A 12,294-nucleotide genomic window follows, 5' to 3' on the forward strand; every position below is an offset into this window, starting at 1 on the left:
ATTCTTTTTGTCATTACAAGTGTTACCTCTGTAGTATTAGTCACCCTGAGAAGGTTAGTAGACATTTACCTAGCTCATAAAAGTTATGGAGGATGAATAATCTTGTATTGCTTTGTTGAAGATCGAAGTAGTGACTGAACAAGGTTCTGAGCTCCTTGGGAAAAAGAATAGATGTCATTTAAGATATTTGGATTAACGAGACAAATGACAGCATTGCTTCGCATCTACGATAATGGAATCCCATTATGGTTCTTTATTATATGTACTTGAATACCCCTTGAGCTAAAGCATAAATTCCAAAGCAGCTAACCACTGAAGATTCTTGATATGGTTACACTTGTAAGGAATATGTTAGGCCCATATCCCGGGCCTAGAGAAGTTGCACTACATTTGTGTATCTGTTGATACTAGAGCCAGTGAAATGGGGGATGCCAAGTCCCTGGGGCCTTGCATGGCGCTGGGCATTTAATTCATTCTTTCAGTAAATATTTAGGGAGAATTTGTTATATACCAGTTTCTGTCCTATTAACTGCTGAGCATTGAACAGTAAATTAAAAACAAAAATCTTTTCCCTCACAGAACCTAAAATTGTGGGGTAAGGACAAACATAGTATTCAGTGGATGTTTAACTTCATTTGGTAAATAAATGTGCTTTACTCAATTTCAACAGGAACTAGAACATAATGTAGTAATTTTAGCTCACACTGTCTTTCCTCCAAAGAGGTTTTATAAAACTACAGATGATTTACTCACGTTTACCTTGATCTCTTCTTACATTTTCTCAAATTGTTTGTTTCTACATTTGTTTATGATATTATAATACAGATCTCATGTTTACACTGGAGGTCAGGGTTTTCCAGGCTTTTGGGTTTCACAGACCAGTAATATTTTTCATAATAGGGAAAACTGACACAGGATTGCCTGCTTTTAATTTTGCAGAGTAAGGACACTAAAAATAAAAGCTGTTGTCACCATCAGTTTTTAAGAGAGAACATTTTAAGATGAAAAAGCAGGTAGGACATAATCTCAGAATGAAGAATAGTCTTCTACATTGAAGAAATAAAACCTTAGGAAAAGCTTGGTACATTGTCCTTCTGCTTTGCCATGGAGCTTTAGAAACTGTCAGTAGAGAACAATTATAACTAATTATAATTTTGGTTTTCCTCTTGATGTTGTTTAGGGATTCTGCTGGCTCACACTATTTAAAGAGGTTGTATGATTGAATGTTACCTTTCTTCAGAAAGGTACAAGAAAATTTTGTATAATGAATTGTATGTATTGTGCCATGTGATGAACATTGTCTTGGAATGCACAGGGCAACAGAGTGCATTGTCAAATCTAATCATGTCCTTAGCACTAAGTAGCCTAGCCATGGGATCTTTGAGCAAATTATTTTTCACCTTTGGCCTTTGATTCATCATCTGTTATATCAAAAGAAGATCATTTTTTAAAAAAGACTTACTCATTTTTTCACAGAGAGAAAGGGAGGGAGAGGGAGAAGCAGGCTTCCCACTGAGCAGGGAGCCCGATGCGGGGCTCAATCCCAGGACCCCAGGATCATGACCCGAGCCAAAGGCAGACACTGAACCAACTGAGTCAGCCAGGCACCCCAAGAGGATGATTTTTTACATTTTCTTCCAGTTCCTAAACGTGGATTCTGTGTTGATAACTTTGGTAGCTAGTATCCCTCTTTTTAAAGTATGCATCTAAAGATTAATAAAACAAAAATAATTTTTTAAATAATTTTTAAAAGATTTTATTCATTTATTTGCCAGAGAAGGAGAGAGCACATGCACAAGCACGGGGAGTGGCAGGCAGAGGGAGAAGCGGGTTCCCTGCTGAGCAAGGAGCCAGATGTGGGACTCGATCCCAGGACCCCGAGACCATGACCTGAGCTGAAGGCAGCCGCTTAACCAACTGAGCCACCCAGGTGTCCCTTAAAATAATTTTTACTGTGTCTTTCTAAAAATTTGGATCAGGCAGCAGTTTAGGAGAATTATTTTTTTTCTTTATGGATTTGAAAGTTTTTTTCTTAATGCTTGCAGATGTCTAAGTTATTCTAGACGGCATGTGACCCTCAGTTATCTAACATGGTACTACTTCACCTGCAACTTAGTTTTGTAGTATGCAAGCCTCAAGAACTCACCTCCGCTCCTGCTTTTTAAATCTTGTCTCTATAGTACTTCACATGACACCGACGTAGAGTATTCTAAAGCACTTGGTAAGTGCCTAGTGAGTTTGTGGATTGGTCCAGAATGGCGAATACCACTGGTTTTTCTGTGCAGTCTTTGACATAATATTGTGAGGAATGATTTTAAAGGAATGTCTGAATGACAGATGAATTGTTTAAGAAAAAATTTTGGAAGTGCCTTTTAGTATTCTACATAGACTCTAAGCTTGGTTTCAAAGAGCTGCCATGAAGAAGCTTTGTTACAATTGAATAGTTCTAAAATGAATCCTTTCAAGGGTTCTGGCTGAGTAAATTAGTACCTAGGTAATTTTTTATAGATACATAATTTTGTAGAGTAAAAGGTACCTATCTTAATGCAGTTTGATGAATTTTGACAAATGTATACAAATGTACCTCATGTCCCAGTCAAGATTTAGAATATTTCCATCATCCTAAAAAAAATAACCCGGTGCCATTTTCTTTTCTTTTATTTTCTCTTTTTTTTTTTTTTTTTAAGATTTTTCTTTATGAGAGAGAGAGGCAGCGAGAGAGGGAACACAAGCAGGGGGAGTGGGAGAGGAAGAAGCAGGCTTCCCGCTGAGCAGGGAGCCCGATGCAATGCGGGGCTCAATCCCCATGACCTGAGCTGAAAGCAGGCGCTTAACAACTGAGCCACCCAGGCGCCCCCAGTGTCATTTTCTAGTTAATGTTAATACCTCTGGCCACTATGTTCTCACACTAACACTTTCTGCTGGAGGCAGCCCCTGTTCTGATTTCTTTTGCCAAGGGTTAGTTTGGCCTGCTTTTAAACTTTATATAAATGGACTCAGACAGTAAGTAACTCTTTTGTGTAAGGGTTCTTTCATTCAAACATCAGAAGAAGGTTTTTGAACTTCATCGGGTTGCTGTCTGTAGCAGCAGTTTATTCCTTTTTGTTACTGAGTGGTATTCCATTGTATGAGTATACCGTAGTTTGTTTGTACGTTCTCCTGTTGGTGGATGTCTGATCAAATTGTGCCTATTTTTGATAAAGCTCCTATGAACATACTTGTACAAGTGTTTTTATGAACATACATTTTTATTTCTCTTGGAAAATACCAAAAGTGGAATTGCTGGTTTAACTTGATAAGAGACTAATGGTTTTCCAAAGTGTTTGTATCATTTTATGGTCCCAGCAGCAATGCACGAGAGTTCCAGTTGCTCTCTATCTTTGCCATCATTTAGTGTTGTCAGCCTTTATTTTTTATTTTTTATTTTTTTTAAAGATTTTATTTATTTATTTGACAGAGATAGAGACAGCCAGCGAGAGCGGGAACACAAGCAGGGGGAGTGGGAGAGGAAGAAGCAGGCTCATAGCAGAGGAGCCTGACGTGGGGCGCGATCCCATAACGCCGGGATCACGCCCTGAGCCGAAGGCAGACACTTTACCGCTGTGCCACCCAGGCGCCCCAGGTGTTGTCAGCCTTTAATCTCAGCCATTCTGGTGGGTGTAAGGAGGTATCTTATAGTTTAGATTTGCATTTTCCCTGTGAGTAAAGATGCTGAACATCTTTTCATGGGCGTGTTGGACATTCCTGTATCTTTGGTGAAGTATCTATTCAATATTTTACCCTTTTTTGTTGTGTGGGTTTTTTGTTTTTGCCTCTTACTGAGCTGTGAAAATTGCAGAAGTTCTTTATATTTCACAAGCCCTTTATCAGTATCTTAGATAGGGTTCCCCAGAAAACAGACTCTGAGAAGGAGAGCTGCATGCAGGAAGTTTATGGGGGAGTGCTCTTGGGAAAGGAGGTTTATTGGGGAACACCTGGGAAAGAATGAGTAGGATTAAGCAGATGGAGAAGTTGAACTGTAACTCGGTTATAATAGAGGCCTCAGCTCACCTTGCTCTGAAGCTGGATGGCTCTTCAGAGATATCTGGAATTGAGGCAAGGGGACGTGGCTTTGTACCTCCTTCCATACAACCCAGGGGAATAGTCATGGGATGTGAACTGCCCTGCGAGAGGGAATATAGCCTTAGGTTAGTACCCTTTGGCCCAAGGTCAGGTCCTCAGAGTGACTCAGCTGTGAGCCATCAATAGGCAACACCCCCAGCAGCTAGGGGAACAGGTGTCTCCAACCTGGAGGAGGTGGATGTGGGCAGTGTTACCACAGCATCCACTACAGATACATGTGCTGTAGATATTTTCTTCCAGTATGTAGCTTGTCTGTTCATTTTCTTAGTGGATCAGCAGATGTTTTAAATTCTTTTTTTGTGTGTGTCCTTGCTAAGAAACTTTGCCAACACCAAGATTGCAAAAATACTCTTCCGTCTAGAAGTTTCTGAGTTCTAGATTTTATATTAAAGTATAATCCGTCAAGAATTAATTCATGTGTATGATGTGAGCTGCCACCCAAGTAATTCTTGAGGGCGCTCTGCTCTTTCTCTTTTAAGTGCATTCCTTTCATCACTTCCCATCTTCCCTTAATTTCTAAGGCAGGGGCATCTTTCATTTCCATTTCCCAAAGTAGAGCATAGTCATAGTCAAAATGCTGACAGGACAGTTTTCTTCCCTAGCAATTTATTCATTAGTTTGAATTGTGGAGTTCTGAAACCAAGTCCCTGCAATGAAATGGTATGCTCAGTCTGGTTCAATTTACCATGATTTTTGTCCTTCCTGGGGAGTAAAACTTTACATTCATGAATTTTTTAAAACAAAGGGTGACTTATGTATTCATTAGAGAAAATGATGAAAAGACTAAGTCATATACCATGTCCCCTCTAACACAGGATAGAACTGTTTTTCCATCTTGTGTTCTCCATGCTCTGACAGTTCGTCTCAAATGAATGCCATGATTAACAGTGCTTTGATGAGCTTAGTAACTTGTAAGAGACAAAAGCTCTTAGAATAGTTCAGTATTAAATATTAAAATAGTAACACCAGTGGTTTGGTGTCGTTTTTCCAAAATGCTTCAATCACTTTCTCCTGATGCCTCCTCTATAAGACATGTAAAAATATTTATTTTACAAAAGAAAAGCTAAAGTACTGAATTATTAACCAGTTTGGACATGGAGCCAGTTCTGCCTCCCAAGCCAGTCCTCCAACTGCTGGATGCATTCAGAATGCTCTATTTATAAGTAGCTAATAATGGCCATCCTGAATGTATGAAGGACTGACCTCGCCTGTGTGCTAGGGAGCGGGGGATTCCCCTCTCGCTATATGGCAAGTATTAGTTGGTGCTGACATTGCAACTGTAGTTTCCCCATTTTCACTAGAGACACAATGAGATATAGATTCTTTTCTTCCTCCCAAACGAGGGAGCGGTAATGCTTCAGCCAGCCTGTCAGTTAAGAACCCATTTTCCCGTAGAGACAGTATCTGTATGTATGTGTATATTATATATTTATTCCCCTAGCCTCAGAGTCACAAGTTCAGTAGTATGTCAGTGAAATACAGCCACTGTTATTTTTTCTAACCTCAAAAAGGAAACTGAAACAGAAAAGTGAAGTATGTATCGCTCCGTTAATTACTGAAACTTTTTTTAAGCAACCTACCTAATTTTCTCCTTTTAGTTTTAAGGATCATTTTTCATACTGCTAAGACTCCAGGAAGCCACATAGGGTACACCGCTGCTTCAAGAAATTTTGAAATGTAATCTTTTATATCTTGTATGTCAGGAGGCAGTCGCTCAAAGAAATTTGGGTAGTGAGAAAAAAATTGAGATTGGGTTAGATTAAAACCATAGATCTCTTATGGCATTGGTTGTGATGATGGTTTCACAGATACACACTTACCTCCATACACGTTAAGTTGTATACATTAAATAGCTACAACTTTTGGTATTTCAGTCATACCTCAGTAAAGCAGTTTTTATTTTTATTTTTTTTTAACAATATTCTCTCTCTTTTTTTAAGATTTTATTTATTTATTCGACAGAGATAGAGACAGCCAGTGAGAGAGGGAACAGAAGCAGAGGGAGTGGGAGAGGGAGAAGCAGGCTCACAGCAGAAGAGCCTGATGTGGGGCTCGATCCCATAATGCTGGGATCACGCCCTGAGCCGAAGGCAGACGCTTAACCGCTGTGCCACCCAGGCGCCCCAGTAAAGCAGTTTTTAAAGGCATCCGCAGAACATTTTAGTACTGAAGTAATTAAGCATATTTTTTTATTTTATGAGTAATACATGTTCATTGTCGCTCAGTTACAAATACATTTTGTAAGTTGTATATAACGTATTATGTTTATATATTATAAAGTCAAAAATCTGTTAATGTTTGATTTATACTTGTTCTACTTATATGTATACTTTTTATGACAAATATGAGATTATCAGTGCATATTGTTTGCCACTAGCTTTTCCCTCATGGCAGTGCATCACGACTTTCTGTGTCCATGAAGAGACCTGAATCATAGTGTTTAGTGGCTGACAGTTGTGGTACTGTGATAAAGTATTATGGTTTATTCAGTCAATCTCCTTGTTCGAACATTTAGAATATTTTCAGGTTTGCACTCTTAGTGCAGTGATCATCTTTGCATAGTTCTTTCTCAGGATGAATTTCTAGAAATGAAATTGCTGGATCAAGAATTCACATTTTTTGAGGCTTTAAATTGAAATCGCCGAATAGCAGTCCAGATTGGTTGTAGCAATTTACATTTCTCCCAGCGTCAGACAGTTGTGCTCGTTTCTCCTGTCATGGATAGTAGACAAGGTTCCCCACATCATTGCCAATCTGGTAAATCTGTAAGTGGCATCTCCCTGTTTTAATTGGCGTTAATTCTTCATGAAGCTGACCCTGTTTCGTGTTCACTAGCCATTGTAGATTTTGGTCTCACAAATGAGCAGCTCACGGTCTTGATTACAGATACTTCAGAAACTTTTTCTTACTCAATCATCAATCTTTTCAACAGTTTCTTGTGTTTTCTTTCCAGGAGCGACTAAAGCTGGTGACTGTTTTGGGTGCTGGCCTTCTCTGTGGAACTGCACTGGCGGTCATCGTGCCTGAAGGAGTACATGCACTTTATGAAGATATTCTGGAGGGTGAGAGAGAAAGAAGAGGGTCTTCTTTGAGATATGTTGTTGACATGGAGGGTTGAGAGGAGAAGCCTAGTGGGGTTTTTTTCCTGAACATAGTTCATATTTGCCATAGAATTCTATCCTGGAAAGAGTTCTTAAAACATATCTTCTGACATCTTTGACATTGAACACATCCTTAGCAGTTTGTGAACTGAATCCCTAATTCATGAATACCACTTAAGATTTATTTGTAATAATGCATGAGTTCCAGTCTTCCTAAGTATGACAGGGCTTTTTTGAAGCCTACTTAAAAACTTCCCAAATCTACATAATAGTAGTTGTATCTTTAGTGTTCTTTAGTTGAAAAAATAAACAGATTATACACATGTGGATTTAAAGGAATCTTGACAGTAAACTTGTAGGTAATTGGTGAGGATCTCTGCAGTAAAGGAGAACTAAAAAAGTGACAAAAGTCTTTCCTGACCCTAAGGACAATGAGCAGAGAATGAACAGCATGGGTATGTGAGAGTAAATAATGGGCAGGCAGCTTGGGCCATTCACCTGCTAGGTAGTTTGGTCTTCACACCTGGAAACATACTTGAATTAGATTTGTGACTCAGCAAAATCAGATTACTGCTTGTCACAAAACTTCAAAACTTCAGACATCTGTGAAGGATCAAAATCACAGCTGTTATATTGGTGAGTGGAATCTTCAAGTGCCAGGACTCAGTCGGACTTTAAGAATAGTCTAGAAAGGTAGGCACTTTCCAAATTTCATAGTAGATACAATATAATAGGCAGCTTTTCAGATCTCAGTCAAGGAAAAAAACTGTGTCCTTTATCCAGAGTGATGATGCCCTCCTCCCTGGGGTGTGGATATAGGCATAAGGAATGGTGTTGGGTAGGCAAAGAGTGGCGGCAGACGTTACATATGAGGACTGTGGGAGTCTTAGTGCAAAACAGGAGAGAGGATGAAGACTGGTCAGATTTAGGGAGGAGATAATAAATCAGGAGTCCCAGAGTAGTGGTTTCCGCTCTTTTTTGATCACACATCCTACTTGAGGGGGGAAGATAAGCACGCACTATTGTACTGATTAACTGTATGTATTATAAAACACAAACCTATAATAGAAAATTCTGAAGTATAAGATTTAAAGTAAATGTGTGTAGAAGACCAGTACAGTTGACCCTTGAACAGCACAGGTTTGAACTATGTGGGTCCACTTACGTGTGGCCTTTTTTCAGTACAGTACTGTTAATGTGTTTCTCTTCCTTAATCTTTTCTCTGGCTTTCTTTGTTGTAAGAATACAGTATATAACACGTAGAACGTACAAAATATGTGTTAAAAGACTTTATGTTATCAGTAAGGCTTCTTGGTCAACGGTAGGGTATGAGAGTTAAGTTTTTGAGGAGTCAAAAGTTATATGTGGGTTTCAACTGCGCAGGGGGTCAGCACCCTAACCCCCACGTTTTTCAAGCATCACCTGTGTTTTCTTTCGTATCCCAGTGGATCATCTTGAATTTTTCTGACGTGTGATTATTTCAGTGTAGGGATTACTATTCTGTATACTAGAAAACTTTCCGATCGTGACCAAATAGACAATTAAAAATTTTTTTTGCTTGACCTTGTAACTAAGAAAGAATTATGGGTAGCAGTTGTTTTCCTTGAAAAGTTCCTTTTTTAGGGGTGCAATTTAAAAGTTTCTGGTCCCTAACCTAGACTACAAAATCAGAATCTCTAGAGAAGGGCCCTGGGAATATCTATTTTTAACAGGTTTTCATCGGTTTCTTACTAGAAAAGTTTGGGAAACACTGGGGTAAAGGAAAAGTGTTTCAGGTATAGTTTTTTTGTGTTTTTTTTTTTAATAGCAGTTTTATTAAGATATAATTCACATACCATATTTCAGGTATAGTTTTAAATTTAGCTATCATGTTGTTAGGTTGCATTCCTTTATTTTCAGTGTTCTTGATTTGGGACCCAAAATAATTTTGTGGATTCATTTGAAAACAGTACAATGTGCTTTTTAAACCTGTTTTTCTAAAAAATAAGCATTCTAGTCTCTTTAGCCTTTCATCATGGATTAGTCTCCAGCCCTAAACCATCATTTCAATTGAGAAAAATATTTTCATTTATTTGTTTTGTATTCACTCTTCTTGGTGTACACGTCTTTATGAGTTTTGACAGATGCGTAGTCATGTTATCCCCAGTGTAATCAAAACACAGAACTGTGCCATCACCCAAAAACCATTCTCTTATGCTGTCCTTCTGTAATCATACCTTTCCTCCACCCCCAACCTCTGGCAACCACAGATCTCTTCTCTGTTCCTATAGTTCTGCCTTTTGAGAATGTCATATAAATGAAATTACGTAGCTTTTTGGTCTGGCTTCTTTTGCTTAGCCTAATGCATTTGAGAGCCATCATGTTGTTCTGTGTATCTGTCTCTGGTCTGTTGTGCCTTTTTATTTCTGAGTGGTATTCCATTGTTTGGATGAACCGTAGTTTGTTTTTTCCCTCACCAGTTTAAAGACATTGGTTATTTTCAGTTTGGGTGGAAATATGAAAAAGTTACTATAAACGTTTGTATACAGGTTTTTTTGTGTGAACATGAGTTTTTCTTTTTCTTGTGTAGTTACTTATAAGGGGATGGTTGGATCATATGGTAAGTGTAGTTTAACTTAAGATATTACCAAACTCTTTTTCAGAGTGGCTGTACTATTTTGCATTCCCATTAATAATGGATGAGAATTCAATTGCTTCCCTTCCTTGTCAGCACTGGATGCTGTTTGTTTTGTTTCAGTTTTTTATTTTAGCCATTCTAATAGGTAGGTAATGCTATCCCAGTGTGGTTTTAATTTGCAATTCCCTGATGGCTAATAATGTTAAACATCTTTTCATATGCTTATTTGCCATTATTATGTGTTCTTTGATGATTCAAATCTTTGCCTATTTTTTAAGTTGAGTTTTCTTATTATTGAGTTTTGAGGGTTGTTTATATGTTCTGGATAAAAGTTATTTATTTATTTATTTTTTTGTTTAAGTAAGCTGTAGGCCCAATGTGGGACTTGAACTCATGAACCCAAGATCAAGAGTCGCATGCTCTACCAACTGAGCCAGCCAGGGGCCCCCTGGATGCCAGTCTTTTATCAGATAGGTGATCTGCAAATATTTTCTCCTAGTCTTTGGCTTATTTTTTCAGTCTCTTAACAGTATCATTCACCAAGTAGTTTTTAATGTTTATGAAGTCCAATTTATCAATTCTTTCTTTCATGAATTGTGCTTTGGGGTCATATCTAAAATCCGGATCTTTGCTGAACCCAAGTTCACAAATGTCTTCTCTTTTGTTTTCCTCTAGAAGTCTTATAATTTTAGGTTTTACACTTAGGTCTTTGATCCATTTTGAGTTAATTTTGTATACGATATGAAAGTTCATTTTTTTGGGATATGGATGGATGTCCAATAGTTTCAACACCATTTGTTGAAAAGATTAATTGCCTTTTGCATCTTTGTCAAAAATCAATTGACCACATTTGTGTTGGCCTATTTCTAGACTCTCTCTTCTGTTCAATTGATCTACATGTCTGTCCTTTGCCAATACAACCCTGTCTTTTTCTTTTTTTATAGATTTTATCTATTTATTTGAGAGAGTGAGTGAGAGAGAGCACGAGAGAGCGAGAGAGAAGGAGATTCCCCACTGAGCAGGGAGCCTGACGAGGGGCTCAATCCCCGGACTCTGGGATCATGACCTGAGCTGAAGGCAGATGCTTAACCAACTGAGCCTCCCAGGAACCCCCAATACAACCTTGCCTTGATGACTGTAGGTTTATAGCATATCTTGACATCAGATGGTGAAGTCCTTCTAACTTTGTTCTTTTTTTTTTTTTTTAAAGATTTTATTTATTTATTCGACAGAGATAGAGACAGCCAGCGAGAGAGGGAACACAAGCAGGGGGAGTGGGAGAGGAAGAAGCAGGCTCAGAGCGGAAGAGCCTGATGTGGGGCTCGATCCCATAACTTCGGGATCACGCCCTGAGCCGAAGGCAAACGCTTAACCGCTGTGCCACCCAGGCGCCCCTCTAACTTTGTTCTTGTTTTTCAAAATTGTTTTGGTTAAACTAGTTCCTTTGCCTTTCTATAAAAACGTTAGGATCAGCTTGTCAGTGTCTACACAAAAAATCATGCTGCAACTCTGAGTTGAATCTATAGATTATTTTGGGGAGAACTGACATCTTAAAAATATTTTATTTTCCAATCCATGAATATAATATATATCTCCATTTTTTTTAGGTCTTTAATTTCTTTTATCAGTGTTGTAGTTTTTAATTCTTTTTTTAAGTAACCTCTATGCCCAATATGGGGCTCAAACTTGCAGCCCCAAGATCAGGAGTCATATGCTCCACTGACTGAGCCAGCTAGGTGCCCCCAGTGTTACAGCTTTTAGCATACAGATCTGCAGGTATTCTGTTAGATTTATACCTAAGTATTTCCTGTTTTTAGTGTGTTTGGAAATGATACTTAAAAAATACTTCAGTTTCCAGTATTCTAGTATATAGAAATTTGCTAAACTCACTTGTTATAGGAGCTTTTTTGTAGATTCCTTGTGATTTGCTACAGTCATACCATCAATGAATACAGTCTAATGCTTTCCTTTCCAGAGACTCTTTAATGTTTTCTTTTCCAATATGCTTTTAATTTTTTTTTCCTTTCCTTATTGCACTGGCTAGACCATCTAGTATGAGTTTGATTCGGAATGAAAGTCGTCAGCTTTGCCTTATTCTCACTGTCTTTCACCATTAAGTATAATGTTAGCTGTAGATTTTTTAGATTCCCTCTTCAGGTTAAGGAAGTTTCCTTTTATTCCTAGTTTGCTGAGAATTTTTATCTAGTCTGTTACTTTGGTGAATTACAGTGATATTCAAATATTGAACTAGATTTGCATATGCCACCCCCCTTGATTGTTAGGGATTATCATCACTGAATTCCATCTGCTAAGATCCTGTTGAGGATGTTTGTATCTCTTTTCATGAGGAGTGTTGGCCTGTGGCTTTCCTTTTTTACAATGTCTTTTTACAGTTTTGTGGTCAGAGCAGTGCTGGCCTCTTAGGGTTGGGAAGTGTTCCCTCTTCTACATTCT

At 38.3% G+C, this 12,294-nt stretch overlaps 1 protein-coding gene across 1 annotated transcript in view; it reads left to right on the plus strand.

Moving 5' to 3' along the window:
* The window catches only part of SLC39A9 (solute carrier family 39 member 9), a 52,599-nt gene that overhangs the window by 12,089 nt on the left and 28,216 nt on the right, over positions 1 to 12,294 (plus strand). Inside the window, exon 2 of the mRNA XM_002917027.4 lies at positions 7,076 to 7,184. Within this exon, the coding sequence (XP_002917073.1) occupies positions 7,076 to 7,184 (109 nt within the window). The remainder of the gene's footprint in view (positions 1 to 7,075; positions 7,185 to 12,294) is intronic.

Source organism: Ailuropoda melanoleuca, chromosome 14 (genome assembly GCF_002007445.2).
Source record: "Ailuropoda melanoleuca isolate Jingjing chromosome 14, ASM200744v2, whole genome shotgun sequence".
Classification (NCBI taxonomy): Eukaryota; Metazoa; Chordata; class Mammalia; order Carnivora; family Ursidae; genus Ailuropoda; species Ailuropoda melanoleuca.